The sequence below is a fragment of the Podarcis erhardii genome (assembly GCF_964252035.2).
Source record: "Podarcis erhardii genome assembly, chromosome: 16".
NCBI lineage: Eukaryota > Metazoa > Chordata > Lepidosauria > Squamata > Lacertidae > Podarcis > Podarcis erhardii.
The window spans coordinates 27725949-27750570 of NC_138514.1; the positions used below are offsets into that span (position 1 = coordinate 27725949).

The 24622-nt window shown below is 48.2% G+C and overlaps 1 protein-coding gene across 2 annotated transcripts in view; it reads left to right on the top strand.

Moving 5' to 3' along the window:
• CAMKK1 (calcium/calmodulin dependent protein kinase kinase 1) overlaps positions 1–24622 on the top strand; it is a 79826-nt gene that overhangs the window by 33695 nt on the left and 21509 nt on the right. For both annotated transcript variants that reach the window (XM_081843533.1, XM_081843534.1), the window contains exons 3-9: positions 6531–6578; positions 10937–10990; positions 14166–14217; positions 14483–14616; positions 16454–16490; positions 17944–17965; positions 19758–19846. In XM_081843533.1, the coding sequence (XP_081699659.1) occupies positions 6531–6578; positions 10937–10990; positions 14166–14217; positions 14483–14616; positions 16454–16490; positions 17944–17965; positions 19758–19846 (436 nt within the window). The remainder of the gene's footprint in view (positions 1–6530; positions 6579–10936; positions 10991–14165; positions 14218–14482; positions 14617–16453; positions 16491–17943; positions 17966–19757; positions 19847–24622) is intronic.

A 24622-nucleotide genomic window follows, 5' to 3' on the forward strand; every position in this document is an offset into this window, starting at 1 on the left:
TGTTTTCCAACTCTAACTATGCCTCTTGCTTGTCTGGTGGGAGGCTAGAGAGGAGTGGGTGGGCATAGGTCAGGCATAGGCAAACTCAGCCCTCCAGATATTTTGGGACTACAACTCCCATCATCCCTAGCTAACAGGACAAGTGGTCAGGGATGATGGGAGTTGTAGTCCCAAAACATCTGGAGGGCCGAGTTTGCCTATGCCTGGCATAGGAACTAGCCTGCTGTACAGAGCTAATAATTGCATTCCTTGCTCCACCTACTTTTGCCTCTGGCCCCACCCACCCCTGGCACGCGACTCCTGGAAGGTTACCCAGACACGAATGTGGCTCTCAGCAGGTGGACAAAGTGTTTACCCCACCCCGCATCTGAACCTAAGATGCACCAGGCTGCAGGTCTCCCGCCAGCTCGACTCAGTATCAGGAACCTATTTTTACACGCCAAGTTTTTTCTGCTTTAAAGTTGCCATGCTGTTGGCTCCGTGTGTACCTTTGGCGCCTGTCTTTGGGGAATTCTAGCAGCGGCTGGCTCATGATTATTTTATCAGCTGACGTGTGCCACATTTCCCAGCACACGGTGCACACAAGAGCAGAATATGGGCACAGTTTGAAATTTTAATGCGGGCAAATGGTGGGCAGGTGCCTGATTGGTGGCAGCTGTGCTAGGAAAAGCAATCAATAGATAGATAGATCGGCCAAAGTGGCCTTCCTTGTGAGGGTGGTAGTGCCCTGGAGTACCAGCAGAAGGTCTCACAACACTGTTCTATTGCAGCATCAGCTTCTGAGGAGCAGAGCCCTCTCCGTGTGATGCGTAGACAGACATATTTGTACAGTGCTGCAGCAGGAAAGCATTTTTTAATATATATAAAGAAATGTACAAACAGTGGGGCCAAAAGGTCATGAAATCCGGTGGGATTTGTTGTAGTTCAGTTGCATTTCTGCACGGAGTGCAAATACACACAAGATAAGAATAGATCGACCCATTCAAAATGACAGCTGCTGCAAATAAAGCTGTCTGTCGGGCTGCGCTGTAAAAAGTTGACATCAGAAATGGGAGAGAAACCCAGCAGCCAGGAATAAGCTTTGCCAGATCATCGGGTTGAGTGTCCTCACTGCCTCCTGTGGGAGTGAATTCCATAGGTTAACAATGCACTGTGAAAAGAAGGTCATTCTTTTATCTGTCTGGAATCTTCCAACATTCAATGGATGACCTGGAGTTCTAGTGTTACTGGAGCGGAATAAGAACCGCTTTCTCCATGCCGTACATAATATTTTTAAGTTCTGTCATTTCGCCGCGCCTTTTCTCCAAAAAAATCCCAAATTCTGCTGTCTTTCCTCATTCCTTTGGTCATTTTGATGGCTTTTTTCTGAACCTTTTCCAACCCCTTTTTGGGGCGAGGCGACCAGAACGGCACAAAGTATTCCAATCGCCTCCTCCCCTGCCACCGTCTTTCCTGTTTAGACACATTTTCGATAGGCAAGTTGTTCAGCGTGGTGTGGCATTTGCCCCACCCCAAGACGTCTTTCTCCCTGAGCCCCTTTCTAGCGACATTCAGATACATTGGAATACTTTCCGAAGCGACACCTTTCCCCCGGTGCAGGTTGCTTGGGGGTCATCCATCACTGTCAGAGGCAGCGTTATCCCTCACACCGTGGTTGTGAGTCATTACACAAGTTACATCCCTGGTAAAAACGAAGATGAGATCAATCACAGCTGTTTTGTTGGCTTATTCCCATTGGTGAAGATCCATGATGGATTGGTGGCTGCCTGCTGTGCTACAAAACTGAGGCTACGCTCATGTCAACAGAGAAGGATTGCATCCTTAGACAGCAATGCATTTTAAGACCTTAGGCCTGGGGTCAAGTGCGGCCCTCCTACCCTCGTGTATCAGGTGTCTGGAGCTTTCCCCCCAGCCACACAAAATCCAAGCCATTTCATCAGAGGCAGAGAAGAGCAGAAGAAAGGTTTGCGGCATCCGGCCAATGGCCTGTCTAGCTCAGCATCATGGCCTCACAGTGGCTACTCAGACACCTGTGGGAGACCAGCAAGCAGGACCCAACTGTGGAGGCTAATCCTCCTTTAAAGCCGTCCAAGTTGGTGGCTCTCACTGCCTCCTTTGGGAAGAGAGTCCCGCAGTTTAACTCTGCCCAAATCTTTTATCTGCCCCAAATCTTTTAACATTCAGCTCCGTTGGATGTCCACAAGTTCTAATGTTAAATGATGAAGCAGAGGAAATGTCACAGAGCCAAGCCAGCAGTAAATCACACCGTTCAAAGTTGGAGTTACAGTCGTACCTTGGTTTTTGAACATCTTAGTTCTTGAACGTTTTGGCTCCTGAACAGTGACTGTTCCGGTTTGCAAACTATTTTTGGAAGCCGAACGTCTGACGGGGCTCCTACAGCTTCCAATTGGCTTCAGGAGCTTCCTGCAGCCAATCAGAAGCCGTGCTTTGGTTTCCGAACGGCTTCCATTCGACTTCCAAGGTACGACTCTATTTGCAAAAACACAGTCTCTATAGACTTGGCTGAGTGTCAGGCCTAATGAGCACAGCAGCTCATCCCCATTGGTGCTCCTCCATGATATCAGTTGCCAAGACTGAAAGTCCCTGTGTCCCCATAGCCGTCCCCTCTTCTCCATGACTTTTTCCAACCAACTGGAGACTGCCTATGTGCAGCCTGTCGCTGCTCCACCTTTTTCATTCCTCTTCTGGTTCTGGGAGACATAGGGAGGAGAGGAGCTTATTGCAGCAGGAGACACCCGTGACTCTTCACTAGCCTGATTCATCTCTGTCTCTTGATCTCCTTTCTCCCTGTGACCATTCAACGTTGTCCTACCACCGCTCTCCAAGCTCTGAGCCTTCTTCCCTTGGTGGCTCCCCATCTGGTTCTTCCTACCATTCCTCTGCGTTCAACCAGCCCATAACAAGAAGCCTCTTACTCCAAGATATAATATATAATATAATTTATTATTTATACCCCACCTGTCTGGCTGGGTTTCCCCAGCCACTCTGGACAACTTCCAACAAAGTATTAAAATACAGTAGTCTGCTAAACATGAAAAGCTTCCCTAAAGAGGGCTGCCTTCAGATGTCTTCTAAAAGTCTGGTAGTTGTTCTTCTCTTTGATATCTCAAATAGTAATAAATAATAATTATTTATACCCTGCCCATCTGGCTGGGTTTCCCCAGCCACTCTGGGCGGCTTCCAACAAAACACTAAAATACAATAACCTATTAAACATTAAAAGCTTCCCTAAACAGGGCTGCCTTCAGATGTCTTCTAAAAGTCTGGTAGTTGTTCTTCTCTTTGACATCTGGTGGGAGGGCGTTCCACAGGGCGGGCGCCACTACCGAGAAGGCCCTCTGCCTGGTTCCCTGTAACTTGGCTTCTCGCAGCGAGGGAACCGCCAGAAGGCCCTCGGCGCTAGACCTCAGTGTCTGGACAGAACGATGTGGGTGGAGACACTCCTTCAGGTATACTGGACTGAGGCCGTTTAGGGCTTTAAAGGTTATCACCAACACTTTGAATTGTGCTCAGAAATGTACTGGGAGCCAAGGTAGGTCTTTCAAGACCAGTGTTATGTTGTCTCGGCGGCCGCTTCCAGTCACCAGTCTAGCTGCTGCATTCTGGATTAGTTATAGTTTCCGGGTAGCCCCATGTAAAACGCATTGCAGTAGTCCAAGCGGGCGATAACTAGAGCATGCACCACTCTGGAGAGACAGTCTGTGGGCAGATAGAGTCTCAGCCTGCATACCAGATGGAGTTGGTAAACAGCTGCCCTGGACACAGAATTAACCTGCGCCTCCATGGACAGCTGTGAGTCCAGAATGACTCCCAGGCTGTGCACCTGGTCCTTCAGGGGCACAGTTACCCCATTCAGGACCAGGGAGTCCTCTACACCTGCCCGTCCCCTGTCTTCCAAAAACAGCACTTCTGTCTTGTCAGGATTCAATCTCAATCTGTTAGCCGCCATCCATCCTCCAACCACTTTCAGACACTCACACAGGATCCAGGGCTGAGTTGTTAGAAAAATGGTCTTCTGTATTTACTCCTTAGTTGCCATGGGAACCAGGCCTTCACACCCTTCTTGAGTGTTTTTGCTTGGCTGGAATATGACCTTCAGCCCTGATGATGCTTCTTGCTTATCTTGATGGAAGATAGAGAGGGGCGTGTGATTATAGAAACTAGGCCAGTGTAGAAAGGTAAAAGTCCCATTCACTGCTCCGCTCACTTTTGAACCTGGCTCCGCCCACCACTAGAATGTGGCCCCTGGAAGGTAGCCTTGGACAGAAATATGGCCCTCAGGCTGGAAAAGTTTCCCCACTCATGTTTTAAGGGGAGGATTGAACATAAAGCTGAACGGCCGGCTGTATCATGTTCTGTTTTATTCAGTTTACAAGCTGCTTGCTTAAGATAAAACTATACTCTAGGTGACACAGACAAAATTAAAATATTACACATTGAATTGTGCAATAAAATTCAATAAAAATCATAAATCAATTTTAAAAAAAACCTCCCTAGCAATAAAATCCAGTCATAAAATCCAGCATAGATAGATGCCGATTAAAGCCGCAGTTAAGAATCTGAGAAAAATCAGCTCAGCTAGAAAAACTAAAAAGAAGAAGAATCGTTTGTCATCGACCTGCGGAGATGAAATTAAAAGAGCAATTAAAAGAGATGTGTTAAAAGGCTTGGGAGCACAATAAAAGGTCTTTGGCTGGGAAGGAAATGAAAAGGGACTCTCTCAGGATAGCATTTCACAGACCGGAAGTGAGGGGCTTTGCAGAAAGGCCCTCTTCATCTTAAGAGCCCTCAGGATTTCATTGTGTGGGGCACTTGGAGAAAAAACAAACTTAAAACATCCCAGCATAAAGGCCATAGGTAAAAGACCTGATAAAAAAGGAATATTTTTGCCTGGCACCTAAAGGTATGTAATGATGGCGCCAAGCAAGCTGCGCTGGGGAGAACGTTCCACAAGCAAGGAGCCACCACTGAAAAGGCCCTGTTCTTGTGTTGCCACCCTCCAAACGTCCCATGGAGGGGGGCACACAAAGAAGGGCCTCAGGTGATGATCGCAGCGCCTGGGTCAGTTCATACAGAGAGACAAAGTTCTTGAGGTGTTGGTACCCTGAGCCACATAAACCTTTATGGGTCAGAACCAGCATTTTGAATTGGGCCCGGAAACCAATTGGTAGCCAGAGCAGTTGGGCCAGGACTGGTATTACACACTCAGAGGATTTTGCCCTGGTAAGCAACCTGGCTGCCGAATTCTGCACCGGCTACAGTTCACAAAAAGTGAAAACCATTACTTTGATCATAGCATATTACTACAAATAAACAAACTACCAATAAACCCAACCATGGAGGCAGAGCATAGCGTGGCTTGTTGCCGTCAATCGTCCTATCCTCCGTGAATTTGTCCAATCTTTTAAAGCCATCCAAGTTGGTGACCACCCCCTGTCTCCAGTGGGAGAGAGTTCCATAGTTTAGATACGCACTGTGTGGCAAACACGGCCCTAGTAAATGTGTTTAGGGTTGTGGCCTTCATCAGTGAGTCCATTAATCAGCTAAAATGCACCTAATGAATAGACCCAGATTATTTTGCCTCACGTATCCTCCGTTAACAAATCCCAACCCAGACTTAGATGGCTTGGTGCGTTATGCTGATTACAGCGTCTGGCAGAGGGCAGACTTTTCGTACAAAAATTGGCCGGAGGCGGCAAAAAACCTTCAGAGCGAGCTGCCTTCGGAGCCCGATTGCATTTGACAGCCTCTCTGCACGGCAGCACCTCCTCCCTTTTGAAACGGAAAGACTCGCCTCATGCATCTAGCTGAGGGAAGCGGACCTAGCAGCTCACTCAGGTGTGTGACTGAGGAGAAGTGACAGGCAGAGTCTGGAACCTGGCTTGCCTCTGAGGGTGTACTTTTCCTGTCTGCAGATCGCAAATACTAAGGGGGTATTCTTCCTCATCGCCTCACAATGAAGCTGGGTTGCGGTGCTCAGATGCCATGATTAGCTCTCGCTGTTGTCGCTGAATTTGGGGCGAGGGAGGAATTCGGTTCAATTTGCATCGAAAGGCAAATATTACCTAATTCACAGTATCCAAAACAGCTCGCAAATTGAAACACAGCCATCCCTTGATGTTTGAAAGTATCCACATTTTTGAAACGCAGTTTCTCCATCCAAAGTACAGTAATGCATCTATTGAGACGTGCATTAAAATGCATGTGTTGGCGAAAAGGACATACAGAAGTGCATTATATTACGGGAAACGTAACTTTCAGGGGAAATACGCTCTGCGGAATCAGGGATATTGGGCAAAAGAGCATCCGGGAATGTTTGCATTAGAAATTCTCACAAAAATGCTGATGGGTTTTGGTGATTACTTAAAAAAAAAAAAATGTCAGCTGATGTGGATGTGAGGAGAGCTAACTGGAAAAATGAGAAACTGACCAATTTGTCCATCTCAGCCTCCAAATGCAATCCTTTTGAACTAGCTACCCTAACTGAATCTCTATTTCTGCCCCTCCAGGATTGTGTGCAGCTGAACCAATATAAGTTGAAAAGCGAAATAGGCAAGGTATGTGACCACAATTCTTCCTCAACTACTTCATCAGAAGTCGATTTTTGGGGTTCTATGCAATTTTATTCTGTATATTTTTATTTTAAAAACCTGTTGATTGTTATGTATATTTTGGTAATTTTATTATGCCTGCTGTTTTTAAATATGTGTTTTTAATCGCTGCTTCTAATGACCATTTTATACTATTTTATGCTCCAAGTTCCTTCCGTGCTATCTTGGAACTGTAGGTAGAATGCAAAATCCTGACGGCGACTCCTTTCATCCTTCCTTCCAGCTGAAGATATATGAGCAATTATACTTCCAAGTCCTCTTAGTGTTATTCATTTCATACGTAAATAATAAAGGATGGTTTCCATCGTAAACCTTTTGCAAAATAGAGCTTCCCTCCTTTCCCCCCCTTTTTTACACACACAGTTCCATTTGATGTTATATTCCATATTTGTAATCCAATTTCTTCCATCCTCGCTTGTACAAATATAATTTGAACTAGCGTTCAGAGGAGGGTTGCCGAATCACAAATGTAGAGAAGAAAACTTTAAATAAAGAAACCGTAGGTTCCCCTTCCCCCACCATCTTTTGCACCGAATGAAGTCTTATCTCAAGTTCAAACCTTAAAGTCCTTGCAGTTGTTTTTTCCCGCATTTAGTGATCTCATCTCTTCTAATACGCACCTGTAATTTAGTCCAATTAAGCTCTAATTAACAGGAGAACCTCTGCTTCTTAATGGCAGCATTGGAGGGTTTTTGGCAGGTGAACTGCTTTTGCACTCAGCACCTCATTCCCCCCCCCCCCCAATTCCATGCTGGAGCGAGAGCCAGGTTCGAGACAAACTGCTAGTGAAGTGAACCCTGCCCCCCCCCCCCGGTCCCTGGGGGGAATTTGCAAGGATAATTACCCTCAATCATCCTTGTTTTTCCTTCGCCAATGATCTCCTGATGTTGTGAGGGCTGCCTCCATTCAGGCAGAGCGGAACCGGAAGCCAACGTGGCATTTGATTGTGAGTTTTTGAGCCGCTGCTGATGTCTTGGAACCCTGCCGTAATGCCGGCTCACTCTTAACAAATGTGATGGGGCTCAATGTGCCGAACAAGTGAGGTTGCAGGAATAAGGGGAAGGTGCTGTTGTTGACTGCACCGATCCAAGCCTCTTCCCGCTACAGGCAGCAGGTAAGCGGAGGAACGGCTGGTGTTCTTCTCCTGCCTGCCTTCGAGAATCCTGTGCCAGCCTCCTGCTACAGAGATAATGACTGTGTATATCAAAATTTGCACATGGCAGAGTTCCCAGCGCTGCAGCACCTGGGCTCCGTGTGACGAGAATCAGAGATGTCCCCTTCCTCTGCCCTTCATGGAAAAGAACCTAAAGTCTGCGCTCCAACACATAAGTGTCCCTGGGAGGCAGCCCAACAGATAAGCATGTTCTGCAAGAACATGAGAACAGCCAGCCCTCATGCCGCCTTCCCAAAACTGGTGCTGGGCTTTTGGAAGGAGGCGCAAGGCCTTGGCAGGGTCCTAGAGCCTTCCCACCTCCTTCCTAAAGATGGGAAAGTGGTAGCTAGGCTTTGGCAAGGAGCGTGGAGGACTCTAGGACCCGGTCGGAGCCCACACACCTCTTTCCCAAATTCCAGCATCTCCTTACCTGACCTTGGGAAGTCAGGGGGTCGGAAGTCATGAAATGTTGCTGGAAAAAGGCATGTAGCCCTCAGGCCCCCCATGTTGGACCACCCTGGCCTGACGATTGAATTTTGGAAGTCTGTGGGAGGTGGCCCGGGGTGGGGAAGAGGGAATTGGCTAGATAAAAAATAACCCATCTCCCCATTCCACTGACAGAAGTTCTCTGCCTGATCAAAGAGGTTTCGATCCTCATGAATCTCTTTCAACCGATGAAAAAGTTTGCGTAGGTAGATCATCTGCCTTTGAACTCAGTTTAGCTCCTTCCATTTAAGCACCTTTATTTACATTTTTTTGGCATATCAAGAGAGGGGGGGAAAGAAACTAAAATCTTCTGGGCATTTGTAGACGGGTCATCGCAGGAGCCCTGCCGGATCAGAGGACCGCTTGGTCCAACATCCTGTTCGTGACTGTTGTCACCATCTGCAGTGATCATGGAGCCCAAGAAAGTAAAATCTCTCACTGCCTCCATTTCTTCACCTCCTGGCAAATAGAAGGGGAAGAAATGGAGGCAGTGAGAGATTTTACTTTTTTGGGCTCCATGATCACTGCAGATGGTGACAGCAGTCACGAAATTAAAAGACACCTGCTTCTTAGGAGGAAAGCAATGACAAACCTAGACAGCATTTTAAAAAGCAGAGACATCACCTTGCCAACAAAGATCCGTATAGTAAAAGCTATCGTTTTCCCAGTAGTGATGTATGGAAGTGAGAGCTGGACCATCAAGAAGGCTGATTGCCAAAGAATTGATGCTTTTGAATTATGGTGCTGGAGGAGACTCTTGAGAGTCCCATGGACTGCAAGAAGATCAAACCTATCCATTCTTAAGGAAATCAGCCCTGAGGGCTCACTGGAAGGACAGATCGTGAAGCTGAGGCTCCAATACTTTGGCCACCTCATGAGAAGAGAAGACTCCCTGGAAAAGACCCTGATGTTGGGAAAGATGGAGGGGACAAGGAGAAGGGGACGACAGAGGACGAGATGGCTGGACAGTGTTCTCGAAGCTACCAGCATGAGTTTGACCAAACTCTGGGAGGCAGTAGAAGACAGGAGTGCCTGGCGTGCTCTGGTCCATGGGGTCACGAAGAGTCGGACACGACTAAACGACTAAACAACAACAATTTACATTTTTTTGGCATATCAAGAGAGAAGTTGTTGTTTTAAAAAAAAAAAACAACTAAAATCTAATGGGCATTTGTAGATGGGGCATCACAGGAGCCCTGCCGGATCAGAGCAAATGACCACTTGGTCCAACATCCTGTTTCCAACAGGAAGTGGTCAGATGGCAGGACAGAAGCAGGGAAAGGGGCATGGCTCAGTGGCAGGACACCTGCTTCGCATGCAGAAGGCCCCAGGTTTGTTCTGCAGCATCTCCAGGTAGGGCTGAGAGAGACACCTGACCCTGAAACCCTGGAGAGCTGCTGCCGGTCAGTGTATGCAGTGCTGAGCTAGGAGGAGCAGCGGTCTTGACTCAGCATAAGGCAGACTTGGGTTGGGGAACAGCATCCGGCCAGCGGGCCACATCCTTACTCCCCAACCCCAGGCAAGACCACACACCTGTCAGCAACCTGATGTCACAATGATGTCAGGTGACTGAAACCTGTCAAAGTCCAAGGGAAGTAACTGACAACTGCCAATCAGCAGTTACAGCAGCCACCTTTGAAGATGTGCTTTCGGCGCCGTTCAGCACTGGGAGTTGCACCTTCAAAGCGACTCTCTGTAGCCGCCAACCAGCTGATTAATGTTTAGTGGAAGCCCTTTTGAAGTACTCAGAAGGAAACATATTTCCCCCTGCAGAGAAGGAGGTTTGTATTCAGAGCATTTAGAAAGGGAGCTTTTCTTTTCTTTCATTTCCAAAGAAGCAGCATTTTTAGTGCAAACTCTTTCCACCAGAACGAAAATATGCTCCATTTTTTCAAGGCGGCATTTTTCTTGTTTTGTTTTCCTCCCGCTGCTGAGAAAGCAGCTTGGATTTAAAGCACTGCAGGAAGCGTTTGAATCAGTGGCGTAGCGTGGGGGGTGCAGGGGGGCCCGGCCGCACCGGGCGCAACATCTGGGGGTTAGGGTTAGGGGGCGCAAATCCACGGGTTAGGGGGCGCATATTACTTGCCTTGCCCCGGGTGCTGACAACCCATGCTACGCCACTGGTTTGAATCCAAACTGCATCCTCCAAGTCTTTGTTTATACTTCCAGAACTTACACGTGGACCCTCTGCACTTCGAAACCCCACTCTTCTCTTAATTTTGGGGATGCAGCTCGCCCAACGAAAAGCATGCAAAGCATCATGAGAAAATTGCATTTTGGGGAAACAGCTTACAGAAAATAGATACGTTAGGCAAAAAGGTGTAAAGAACTGTGTATTAATACACGAAAGGTACATACAAATCTGCAAGAGGTTGCAGGAGTTCTCATGTCGTCCTCCCATTGATCAAAGGAAGCCACATTTTTGTCCTTCCAGTGTATTAATCTTTTTGCAGATGTCCAGGCCCAGAGAATCCATTTACGTTGACCATTTGTCAAGCCCCATATATTAGGTATAAGAGGGTGTTCTGGAATTTTCAACTCTTCTTTCACAATAGTTTTCATACATCCTAGTATTTCTTTCCAAAAAAATTGCTAACGTCAAACATACGTTTCAACGAGCCATTCTCTAGTCTGAACTGACATTGTCTGTGCATTTATTTCTTAGGGCTCCTATGGCGTCGTGAAGCTGGCCTACAATGAAAGTGACGACCAATATTATGTAAGTTCCTCCCCTGCTCCCTGCCGTTCCCTATGCAAGAGGCTGGATATTCCCTCCAATCAAATTTGACCTCTCAGGGGAGCCTATTTTCACCCATCCCTTGTTTGTTTGTTGCATTTATACCTCAACTTTTCCTCCAAGGAGCTCAAGTTGGCCTACATGGCTCTCCGCCTTCTCATTTACTCCCCCCCCTCCCCACAACAACCCTGTGAAGTAGGTTAGGCCAAGAAGCAGTGACTGGCCCACAATCAGTGAGCTTCATTTTTGGGTGAGGGATTTGAACTCAGGTCTCTCCCAGGTCTTAGTCCAACACTCGTATACTGCACTGCCACAGGCTCTTGCCTGTCTGTGTTTGGTTGAGTTCACTTGCCTTGAGAACGGACTCTCCGTTCCACCACAAAAGAACCCACTTTGTCCAGGAACACAGTCTCATGGGTGGGCTTCATCCTAGAGACGGAGGAGGCCAGCTCAGATTGCAGGAATTCTCCCCAATAATTCTGGGAGCTGGAGTCTGTTAAGGGTGCTGAGGGTTTGTAAGCAGATCCCTATTCCTGCCCCCTCATCCCCTGAGTTGCAGTTGGAGGCAGCAGTTCTTCTGAATACCAATTGCTGAAAGCCACAAAAGGGGAGAGTTTCTCTTGTGCCCGAATCCTGCTTGCTGGTTTCCCACAGGCTCACCACTGTGAGAGCAGGAGGCTGGACTAGATGGACCCTGGGCCCGATCCAGCAGGCTCTTCTTGTGTTCTTTATTCCCAGAGTAGTGCAACAACCAATCTCTCTTCCAGGGAACTCTGGGAATTGTAGTTCTGGGAGGGGAATAAGGGCATTCTAACAACTAGGTAGTGGGACGCGGGTGGTGCTGTGGGTTAAACCACAGAGCCTAGGACTTGCCGATTAGAAGGTCGGTGGTTCAAATCCCTGTGACGGGGTGAGCTCCCGTTGCTCGGTCCCTGCTCCTGCCAACCTAGCAGTTCGAAAGCACGTCAAAGTGCAAGTAGATAAATAGGTGCCACTCCGGCGGGAAGGTAAACGGCGTTTCCGTGCACTGCTCTGGTTCGCCAGAAGCGGCTTAGTCATGATGGCCACATGACCTGGAAGCTGTACGCCGGCTCCCTCGGCCGATAAAGCGAGATTAGCGCCGCAACCCCAGAGTCAGCCACGACTGGACCTAACAGTCAGGGGTCCCTTTACCTTTAACAACTCGGCACGCTTAACCAACTCCAGCTCCCAGAATTCTTTGGGGAAACCCATGACTGTTTAGAGTGGGTATCACTCGGGATGACATGAATGTGGCCTAAGTCGAAAAAAGGAAGTTGGAAGGACCCTGCACAGATCGCGGACAGCACCACTCCTCATTCAAATATCTTTGAAGGTGTTTCTGTTGGCTGGCTCACCAAGTAAACCTCCTCATTCACAGAGCCATCCAGATTGCCTGAGGCCACTGAGGAAGAAAGCAAAAGAAAATGGCACCTGGGAGGGAGGGGGGAACCCATGAGAGAAACTGCTCCAAATTGCATAATGAGCTAATGGCCGGTTAGCTCCCCAGCACGCTACTTGATTGACAGGCGGCTTTTCATACCGAAAGAGATTGCATGTTCCATGTATCTCCGCTTTGCAGAACAACGTTAACACCGATAGGGCTTTGACGAGAGCTGTCAAGTGGGCAATGGAAATATTTCACGCAAAGGCAATGCACCACCAATTACCTGGGACCCTTTTAAAATTCTGACAATTGGAAACAATTCAGATTCTCTCTTTCTGTCTCACTCACACAAACACACACACAAGCAATATGCTGAATTTTTTCACCGTCTCCTATCCCTGTCATTCCCCCCCCCCCCTTCAAGGTGGTTACAGCAGAGAAGAGGGAGCGTTGCTCTGGTGCCTTCTGCCTTTTGATCTTACCTTTAAAGTGTATGTCCAGATTTTAAGGCTGAGATTACCGTTTTGACAGCACCAGGCTACTAGGACCTGGAAAAGACCAGGGTTCAAATACCTGCTTTGGGTGACCTTGGGGGACTGTTCACAGACTTTCTTGGCCTAACCCACTTCACAGGTTTGTTGTGAGGATAGGATGGGGAGGAAGAGGACCACGTACACCACCTTTGAGCTCCCAGGAGGAAAAGTGGGGTCTGAACGAAGTACCGTATTTTTCGCTCTATAGGACGCACTTTTTCCCCTTCAAAAATTAAGGAGAAATGTGTGTGCGTCCTATGGAGCGAATGCAGGCTCCTTGGCTTCAGCGATAGCAACACAAAGCCTCCAGAGCTCAGAGGGAGCACTCCCTTCGTGCTCCAGAGGCTTTGCGTTGCTTTAGCTGAAGCCTGGAGAGTGAGAGGGGTCAGTGCGCACCGACCCCTCTCGCTCTCCAGGCTTCAGGGATAGCCGCCTGAAGCCAGCGGAACATAGCGGGAAGTCCTGCTGTGCTCCAGAGGCTTCGGCTTCCTTTTGCTGAAGCCGGGATAGCAAGACTCTCCTGGCTTCAGCAGAGAGGGAGAGCTGCGCAGCGCCCCTTCAGCCAAGCAGGAGGAGAAATGGAAGGGGCTCCGTTTCTCCTGCCGCTTCGCTGAAGGGGCGCTGAGCAGAGAGGGGGAGAATTTTTTTTTCTTGTTCTCCCCCTCTAAAACAAGGTGCATCCTATCATCGGGTGTGTTCTATAGAGCGAAAAATACGGTAAATAAATAAATTGGAATTGCAAGATTGCTTGCAAAAGAAGTATGTTAAGAGGAGCATGCATGAATGTGTGTTCAAATGTTCATATGGATAGCTCAGTTGGTAAGAGCACGAGACTATTAATCTCAGGGTTGTGGGTTCAAGCTCCACCTTGGGCAAAAAAGCTCCTGCATTGCAGCGGGTTGGAATAGATGACCCTCGTGGTCTCCTCTTCCAGCTCTACAATTCTGTGATTCTATAGCTTCGTTGTTTTTCAAATGTAAACTGAGTGGAGGGAGAAGAGAAATCGAGAGACCACAACTGGCAGATTTGTCGCTCCTTCCTCTTTTGTTGTTTACCCTCCTATAGTCCCCAGGAAGCTGACCACAATTAAAACACAGTATTGAAAAACAGTTTAAAACAAACTAAGAAATAGAATGGGTCCTACTTACTGCTCTAAATTACTACTTACTTTACTTTTTATAATACATGTCTCCTCCCCACCCCTTCTGTTTCACTACAGGCCATGAAAGTCCTCTCCAAAAAGAAGCTGTTGAAACAGTATGGATTTCCACGTAAGTATCTGTGCCTTTTTATGGCTTAGGGAGCTTATCTGAAGGTAGGGCAGGCACACACTTCCGTCTAGGCAAACAAGGGGCATTCTGGGAGTTCAAGGACACAGTCCAGCCAGGCAAAAACTCTCAAGGAAGGTGCAAAACTGGGCCAATATGGGACGATACTTAGTTTGTGAGGACAACAACTTTATGAGCATGCAAGGAGACAAGGAAAACTACTCCTAACTAAAGTGTGAACTGGTGTGTCTTGTTCTTTTGGGTAAAGGTCGGCCTCCGCCTCGAGGGTCGAAAGCTGCTGCCGGGGGACAGGCAAAGCCCATGGCCCCACTTGAGCGGATCTATCAGGAAATAGCCATCTTAAAGAAACTGGACCATATCAATGTTGTCAAGCTGATTGAGGTTTGTTTGTTTCTGTTGTGTGTCTGAAGGTAAAGGGACCCCTGACCGTTAGGTCCAGTCGTGACCAACTCTGGGGTTGCGGCGCGCATCTTGCTTTATTGGCCGAGGGAGCCAGCGTACAGCTTCCAGGTCATGTGGCCAGCATGACTAAGCCGCTTCTGGCGAACCAGAGCAGCGCACGGAAACACCGTTTACCTTCCTGCCGGAGTGGTACCTATTTATCTACTGGCAGTTTGACGTAGTTTCGAACTGCTAGGTTGGCAGGAGCTGGGACAGAGCAACAGGAGCTCACCCCATCCCGGGGATTCGAGTCCCTGACCTTCCGATCGGCAAACCCTAGGCTTTGTGGTTTAGACCACAACACCACTCGCGTCCCTGACCCTGTATGTGTCCTCTTGGGCCGGCTTTTTACTTGTAAGGAAGCTAAAGAGCATAAAGAAGAAAATAGTTTCAAAACTCAGCTCCGTTTTGTTAAAACTGTCCCAGAGATCAGATGCATTTTACATCCTGTTGCTGCTTCCAGATCAAAATGCACCCTTCTCTCTCTCGAACGTGGCCAAGTTCTGAGTAAAGCTCTCCAGGAACCAACCAGGAACCAACCCCAGACATTTTGCAATTTCCCCCTCTTTGGGAACAACTGCAACATTTATAATGTTGTTCCCCAGTCCCACAGACAAACAAGAGTTAAAAACCTATCTTTTCTGTATAGTCTTGCTAGTCTCCATACGCCATTGCAACTAATGCCACACTCACACCATAGATTTAAAGCACTATGGTAAGTTCAGCAGTCACGGCTTCCCCCAAAGAGTTCTGGGAGTTGTGGTTTGTTAAGGGCGCTGATAACTGTAAAGTGGCCTCTGTTCCTCTCACAAAACTGGAATTCCCAGGGTGGTTTAACAATCAACCCTTCTTCATAGGGAATTGTAGCTCTGGGAGGTGGGATAAGGTAAAGGTAAAGGGACCCCTGACCATTAGGTCCAGTTGTGGCCAACTCTGGGGTTGCGGCACTCATCTCGCTTTACTGGCCAAGGGAGCCGGTGTACAGCTTCTGGGTCATGTGGCCAGCATAACTAAGCCGCTTCTGGCGAACCAGAGCAGTGCATGGAAATGCCGTTTACCTTCCCGCCGGAGCGGTACCTATTTATCTACTTACACTTTGATGTGCTTTTGAACTGCTAGGTTGGCAGGAGCAGGGACTGAGCAACGGGAGCTCACCCCATCGCGGGGATTCGAACCGCCGACCTTCTGATCGGCAAGTCCTAGGCTCTGTGGTTTAACGCACAGCGCCACCCGTGCCCTTCACAAATGACAGATCCCAGAATTCTTTGGGGGAAGCCATGTCTGTTTTAAATGGCATCGTAGTGCTTTAAATCTATGGTGTGAATGTGGCCTCTTTAAGTTCTTGCACTCTAAGATCTATATCCATCTAAATTCTACTGGGAGTAAACCCACTGAAATTAATGGCGCTTACTTGGTCATGTCCATTAATTTCAGTGGGTCCGCTCGTGAGTAAAACCAGCGGTGGATACACCCCCTAAATGTTTGCCTTCATTGTTCCTTGTGTCAGGTTTGAGATGGCAACACCCACAGGACAGAAACCTGCCCCTTCCTACTCTCCTGTAGCACCATCACTCAGCCCTCTTTTACCAACAATCTCAGCACCTTCATTCGGATTACAGTTCCCAGGCTTCTTGTGAGGGGATCCAGGACAGCATAAAACCAATCTGTGTTTTGTGCTGTAGAATGATATCCTCATCTTTCTGTCATTCGTAAGCTCCTTCCCTCGGCCTGTGATCTGTGGAGGCCCAAAGGTTTGAACAAATTTCTTTCCTTCCAGGTACTAGATGACCCCGCAGAAGACAACCTGTACATGGGTAGGCATTTCCATCTTTTAGAAAAACGTAGTTGATTGGCACCGGTTATTTGCGAGCAAACCGTTGTGTGGGGGGGAAATGCAGACGACCTGTGTGATCAGGTGGGGCAAATGGGTTTCAAGCAGAGCAGCTACAAGTGGGACCTGCAACAAAATGCTGCAGCGTGCGGTTACCCCTGTTTAGTGTTTCAGCCAGCCAGCCAGCCACGACTCCCTTCAGGTTGCTCCATTCCGTTCCTCTCCTCACATTTTCTGATCCCACCCACAACAGATAATCAGCATGCTTTGTGCCGGTGGGTTTTATTGGTTTCTTGAAGAGCGGGGCTTAACTTCTTGAGAGGTTGCCGTGTCCCCAGCCCAAGAGCAAGCTGAAGGTCCACCTGCCAGGAATTATTTAGCTGTGATTCCTGCATTTGTAGAGGGTTGGACTGGATGATCCTTGAGGTCACGCCCATTCTGTGATTCCCTTGGAGGAGTTTATAGAAGTGGAACCTGCACAGAATATTATTTCATAGAGCTCTCCAGTTCAGGGTCCGACTCAGCTACCCACGTCCATTTCCAGGATACAGTGGTGCCCCGCAAGACGAACGCCTCGGAAGACGAAAAACTCGCTAGACGAAGGAGTTTTTCGTTTTCTTAGCCGCTTCGCAAGACGCATCTCCCTATCGGCTTGCTTCGCAAAACGAGGCTTGCCCCGCAAGCTCCGGGGATAGCGGAGAAGTGCAGCGCGTCTTCCCCACTGTCCCCGGACCTCTTTTGAAGCAAGGGGCGGCGGGGAGAAGATCGCTTCTCTCCGTTGCCAGCCCCTCAATCTCCGGGGACAGAGGGGAAGGCGCACGCTTTCCCCTCTGTCCCCAGACCTGTTTTAAAGCAAGGGAAGGGGCAGCGGGGAGAATCGCTTCTCCCCGTTGCTGCCCCTTGGTTCAAAAGGGGTCTGGGGACAGAGGCGCGCGCCTTCCCCTCTGTCCCCGGAGGTTGCGGGACAGGCAACGGGGAGAAGCAATCTTCTCCCCGCCGCTCCTTCCCTTGCTTTAAAACAGGTCCGGGGACAGAGGGGAAGGTGCGCGCCTTCCCCTCTGTCCCCAGACGGTCTCCATAGGAATGCATTGATTGATTTTCAATGCATTCCTATGGGAAACCGTGCTTCACAAGACAAAAAACTCGCGAGAAGAAAAAACTTGCGGAACGAATTAATTTTGTCTTGCGAGGCACCACTGTACTCCATTCCAGTCCCCCATGCCCACAACAGCCGGCTGGTGTTCCATGCCCACTGAGCATGCACCTATATAGAGTACGGGTGGCTAAAATTCAGTCACAGCACAATGCCTTGCATGCTTATAGGACTTCGTTCAACATAAGCGTGTGCATAGCCTTGCAGCCTCACAAGTTAAAAGGCAGGTGGTTAATCAAGCTCGTCCTTTATTTATTTTTCTTCCCTTTTCCATCTCTTCCAGTGTTTGACCTCCTGCGGAAGGGGTAAGTAAATAGCTTGAAACTAAAAAAGCCTGTCCAAAAGATGTTTTAAGTTGGATGTTTCCTCAGGCTCCAACCAACCTGGTGCCTTCCAGATGTTTTGGACTACAACTCCCATCGGCACCATCATCATACAGAAGTGCTGGCTGGGTCTGATGGGAGTTGTAGTCCAAAGCTTCTTGGGAGGGCTTTCAGGTTAGCCAAGACTTATTTCAAGTGCTTAAGCGGTCAACAAAGTAATAGCAGTGGCTGAGTCAGGCATAGATCTCCCGTTCCTCATAAAAATGTTAATCGTCACCTGAATTCCTTCCTTGAAAATGTAAAGTGTGAAGAACAAGTGTTGGCACGTTAGCAGACAAGGGTTTATTTATTTTTTCAATTATTTAATGGGTTGCATCCATTAGTCATTCTCCGAGTCGGCCTATTGAAATGAATGGGCCTGTATGAATCATATCTACTTGGAGGCTTTTTCTACAATCGAGGTATATACATTTTATTAAATAAATTAAATAAATACATCTAAATTGGGTGGTATTCAACTAAGCTTTACTCGGGAGTACACCTATTGAAATTAAGAGGCCTTACTTCTTGATTAATTTCAGTCAGTATGCTCTGAGTCAAACTTAGCTGAATACCATCCGGTAGGTCTACTCTTGAGTATGAAAATTTTAGCGGCAAGGTTGCTCACTGTGGCAAGACACTCTGAGGATGTAACACCAATCCTGGACCAACTCCACTGGCTACCAGTTAGTTTCCAGATTCAGATCTAGTTAGTTTCTCAATTCAAAGTGCTGCTATAAGGACCACCTCTCCCCATATGAACCAACCTGGACTCTGTGATCATAAACTGTGGCTCTTCTTTGTGTGCCCCTTTCATGAGATGCCTGGGAGGTGGGCGACACAAGAAGGGGCCTTTTTAGAGGTGGCTCCCCACTTGTGGACTGCTCTCCCCAGCGAGGCTCACCTAGTGCCATCATTACATAGCTTCAGGCACCAGACAAAAAACATTCCTTCTTCATCGGGCCTTTGGTTTCTAACCATCTATGGCCTTTTCGCATGGGCGGGATAATAATAATAATAATAATAATAATAATAATAATAATAATAATAATAATAATTTAATTTTACCATGCCCATCTGGCTGTCTGGGTGGCTCCCAACAGAATATTCAAAACACGATAAAACATCAGACATTAAAAACTTCCCTAAACAGGGTTGCCTTCAGATGTCTTCTAAAAGTTAGGTAATGGGTTTATTTCCTTGACATCTGATGGGAGGGCATTCTACAGCTCAGGCGCCACCACCGAGAAGGCCCTCTGCCTTGTTCCCTGTAACCTCACCTCGCAGGGAGGGAACCGCCAGAAGGCCCTCGGAGCTGGATCCGGGCTGAACGATGGGGATGGAGACACTCCTTTAGGTAGCGTAGGTTTAAAGAATAAAATAAAATAAAATGCTGGTTTTAATGTACTTAGGTGTTTGCTTTTTGCTTAAGAAATTGTAACATGCTTTAAGTTGCAAAAAAGCGACTAATAAATGTAATTCATGGTAGCAGTAGTAATAATAATACGACTGAGACTGGATAGGTTTTTTAAGTATGTGGATTTTATCAGTATTTTATAACACTTAGGGTTTTCCTAAAAGTTGAGCAGTGTATAAATGTAATAAGATTTCCATGGAGAATAGAGGGAGTCAGGTTTGATTGCAGCTCCACACTGAACATGTCCTTCCCAGATTGGTCTTATGTGATGATATGAAAAGGCCTTTCTTGGTTCTCCTTTTTTTACCCCATTTTTAGGCCTGTCATGGAAGTGCCGTGTGACACCCCCTTCACCGAGGAACAGGCCCGACTCTACTTAAGGGACATCGTCTTGGGCATTGAATACTGTGAGTATCAAAACATGTTTCCATGGCATTCGGGTGGCCGGGCACCCAAGGACAAATTGGGGTAGGCCGAGTTCTGGAACCTCCAGAAGCATATTTGGAGCTGGCCTAGGACCTGCTTTCTAGATTGTTCCAGGCCCTTCTGGAAATATGTGAGAGGTTGGCACAGCATAGGCCTGGTGGTCTCCAGCTATGTTACATCCACCTTCCGTATCTGCAGTCCCCTGGAACATAGGCACCTGCCGACTCAGACCTTTGATCCATCAACTCAGTATTGCCTACACTGACCAGCAGTGGTTCTCCGGGGTTTCAGACAAGAAATGTTCCCAGACCTACCTAAATACCTTGAAGGTATTTGAAGGTGACTATTAAACCACCTCTCAGATAAATCTCTTTGAAGGTGCACTCTTGGTTGCCCATCAGCTGAATGGCATTGAAGGTGCATCTTCAGAGTTGGGTGCTGTAACTGCAGATTGGCATGTACAGTGGTACCTCGGGTTACAGACGCTTCAGGTTACAGACTCCACTAACCCAGAAATAGTACCTCGGGTTAAGAACTTTGCTTCAGGATGAGAAGAGAAATCATGCTCCGGCGGCGCGGCAGCAGCGGGAGGCCCCATTAGCTAAAGTGGTGCTTCAGGTTAAGAACAGTTTCAGGTTAAGAACAGACCTCTGGAACGAATTAAGTGCTTAACCCGAGGTACCACTGTACAGTGACTTCCTTTGAACTTTGTCCGTTATGACATTGGTTTATTGACAGGTGGGTGGTTCTGCCCGCCTGTCAAGGTTGGCCCATGAAGATGGAGGAGGAGGAAATAAGGTTCTGATCCACCAGCTAGATCCAGTTCCTTGACCCTAATCTGCTTTATATTGGAGTCAGGCCATTTGCCTATCTAGCTCTTACCCTGACTGGAAGCAGCTCTTAAGGGTTCCTGTGCAAAAGAGCCTCTAAAACAAAAATGCAACTGTCTCTCTCCCCCGCCCCCCCTCTCTCTGTGTTTTTAAGGCTTATAAAAAGAACTTAAATTCTGTTGCAACACAGGGTTGTGCCCAGTATTATTCCTTCTCAAAGTAGACCCATTAACAGTAATGGACTAACATGGGCTCATTAATTACTCTGAGCAGTTGCATATGATCCTTAGGGTCCCCTACCTGTTAGGTTAAGGTTGCCAGATGCCCCTGTTTCCTGGGGACAGTCCCCAGATTTACAATGCTACAGAAAAGGCTTAATGTGTGAATGATTACTCTCCTTTGTCTAGACTCCCTCATTCCTTTAAAAAAAATTAAAATACCCCCCCTCCTCACCCTTCGCAAGGCTCAAGCTGTTCTTGTTACAGTGAGGAGCACAGGGTGGAGGAGAAGAATCTATTTCTCCACCCGCCCCCCCCGCCCCCCCCCCCGCTCACTGCTTCCTTCCTACAAATCGTAACACCTTTATTGATTGCATCCAGGAAAGCCCATGGCGGTTAATGTGGAGACAGGCAGCGCAGCACCCTCAAGGGAGGTGTTTTAATCTGCGGTTGAACAAGCAGGTTTTGGAAGAAGAAAGGGCGGTGTGTGTGTGTGTGTGTGTGTGTGTGTGTGTGTGTACTGTTGATTAAACCACAGGGAGGTTGCAAACACCACAGTCGCTCACTTTCGCCTTGATTCACAAGCTCAGTCCTGCTGCAGTGCTCCCCATACTCCACCAGTGGCGGACAATGTCAGCAGCGCCCTGTGTGCTTCCAAATTTTGGCACACACAGACCCCCCCCTCTCGCCTTCCATTGTTCGTGTTCCCCTATGTCCACCTCTGACTCCATACCAACCTCTGTGTTAAAGGGAAGACCCAGATATAAACACCCTCTGGGTTCTTGAGGGCTCCGCCATCGACCCTGCTTTACTTAACATAGGGGCTCTGCCTAAGTCAGATCTGTCAATTTTCCTTTCTGTCAGTATAGGGCAGCTTCCAACACTCCTCATCAAAGCAGCCCTCTATGCAGAATAATCAGGACTAGAACCTGAACACTGTGAGGTGAGTGGGGCTGAGAGACTTCAGAGAAGTGTAACTGGCCCAAGGTCACCTAGCAGCTGCAAGTGGAGGCGCGGAGACGCGAACCCGGTTCCCCAGATTACGAGTCCACTGCTCTTAACCACTACACCACACTGGCTCTAATAATAATAATAATAATAATAATAATAATAATAATAATAATAATAATTTATTATTTACACCCTGCCCATCTGGCTGGGCTTGCCCAGGCACTCTGGGCAGCTTCCCAAAAATATTAAAATACTGTAATACATCGAACATTAAAAGCTTCCCTAAACAGAGCTGCCTTCAGATGTCTTCTAAAAGTCTGGTATTTGTTCTTCTCTTTGACATCTGGTGGGAGGGCGTTCCACAGGGCGGGCGCCACTACCGAGAAGGCCCTCCGCCTGGTTCCCTGTAACTTCGCTTCTCGCAGTGAGGGAACCACCAGAAGGCCCTCGGCGCTAGACCTCAGTGTCCGGGCTGAATGATGGGGGTGGAGATGCTCCTTCAGATAAACTGGACCGAGGCCGTTTAGGGCTTTAAAGGTCAGCACCAACACTTTGAATTGTGCTCGGAAACGAACAGGGAGCCAATGTAGATCTTTCAAGACTGGTGTTATGTGGTCTCTGCAGCTGCTCCCAGTCACCAGTCTAGCTGCCGCTAGTTGTAGTTTCCGGGTCACCTTCAAAGGTAGATCCAGTACCCAGGGGTGTCTACAGACAGGTCATGGACTGGTTGGACACAGAGGAATGGTGGGAGGAGCCAGCTGGGGAACCACCAAGGGAAAAAGACTCGGATCGTGGTTGGTGGCTCAGAGGGAGAAGAGGGAGAGGACTGGGATGAAGAGGTTTTGAAGAGATAGCAGAGCTTAGTGAGTGGGGAGAGTCTGTGGCAGAAAAAGTCCATAATCAGAGGCTAGAGAGGGGCCAAGAGACAGAGATGAGTCAGGCTGATGCAGAGTCATGGGTGTCTGTCCTTCCTGCTGTGAGCAGCTCCCCTCCCTGCTAGTCTCCCAGGACCAGGAGAGGCATGAAATGGGAGGAGCAAACACAGGAAACACAACCATGCAGGCTTAGTCTCCGATTGCTTGGGGGAAAGCTTGGAGAGGAGGCGACTTGGGCAGCTGTGAGAAGACGGGACCTTCAGTCTCAGCAACTGCTTCACGGAGGGTAATAATAATAATAATAATAATAATAGTAATTTATTATTTATACCCCGCCCATCTGGCTGGGTTTCCCCAGCCACTCTGGGCGGCTTCCAACAAAACACTAAAATACAATAACCTATTAAACATTAAAAGCTTCCCTAAACAGGGCTGCCTTCAGATGTCTTCTAAAAGTCTGGTAGTTATTTTTCTCTTTGATATCTGGTGGGAGGGCATTCCACAGGGCGGGTGCCACTACCGAGAAGGCCCTCTGCCTGGTTCCCTGTAACTTGGCTTCTCGCAGCGAGGGAATCACCAGAAGGCGCTCGGCGCTGGACCTCAGTGTCCAGGTAGAACGATGGAGGTGGAGACGCTCCTTCAGGTATACTGGACCAAGGCCGTTTAGGGCTGTAAAGGTCAGCACCAACACTTTTGTGCTCAGAAACGTACTGGGAGCCAGTGTAGGTCTTTCAAGACCGGTGTTATATGGTCTCGGCGGCCGCTCCCAGTCACCAGTCTAGCAAGACCTACCAGAGATGCGTTGCTATGGTCATTAGGCCTGACACTCCTGTGCAGATCCTCTTTCTGCTAATAAAGAGTTAAATCCAACTTGCTCCTTGCGATTGACTGCAGGCTCGCTCCTGTCTTATGGCTGGGGAATGTCCCCCTACCTGAAACCCCAGAGAGAGCGGCTGCCAAGTCAGTGTTGACAAATACTTGGTCTGACTCAGTGGAAGGCAGTTTTCTATGTTCCTGTGACCTCTCCCCGCTGTCTTCACTTCCCTTTAGATTCCCCCCACCCTACATCTCTCCCCCCCCCGCCCCGCTGCGGATTTCTTTTGATAGGGTGTTAAATCATTCCTCCCCTCCAGATGCTGTGATGCGAAGCCGATAGCTAAAAGCGTGTTTCTGTGGTGGCAGCGCCTTATGGAGTGCTCTTTGTCCTTGAACTGCGGCAAGCAACTCTGCTGATCAAATATAATGCGGCAAGAATCGGCAGACGGCATGATGTGCCATTGTGCTTGAAGTGCATTTGTTCATTCATTCATTCCCCCTCCCTTCCCTCCCTCCCTGAATGGTGGTGGAATCTGTGTGGTTCCCAGGCTGCTGGCTTCCAGGCATGAAGATGCCAGCGAAAGAAAAGAAACAGGCTGTGAGGTTTCATTTCAGACATTTGCAGTAGCTTTCTTTCCTCCTTTCATCTATAATCTCAGTCAGCCAAACTTACTCTCTCTGGTCGCATTTGCAGGAAACATTTTAAAGCACTGTGGTACTGCTTTAAACCACAGTTAAACCACAGAGCCTAGGGCTTGCCGATCAGAAGGTCGGCGGTTCGAATCCCTGCGACGGGGTAAGCTCCCATTGCTCGGTCCCTGCTCCTGCCAACCTAGCAGTTCGAAAGCACGTCAAAGTGCAAGTAGATAAATAGGTACCACTCTGGTGGGAAGGTAAATGGCGTTTCCGTGCGCTGCTCTGGTTCTCCAGAAGCGGCTCAGTCATGCTGGCCACGTGACCCGGAAGCTGTATGCCGGCTCCTTCGGCCAGTAAAGCGAGATGAGCGCTGCAACCCCAGAGTTGTCCGCGACTGGACCTAACAGTCAGGGTCCCTTTACTTTTACCTT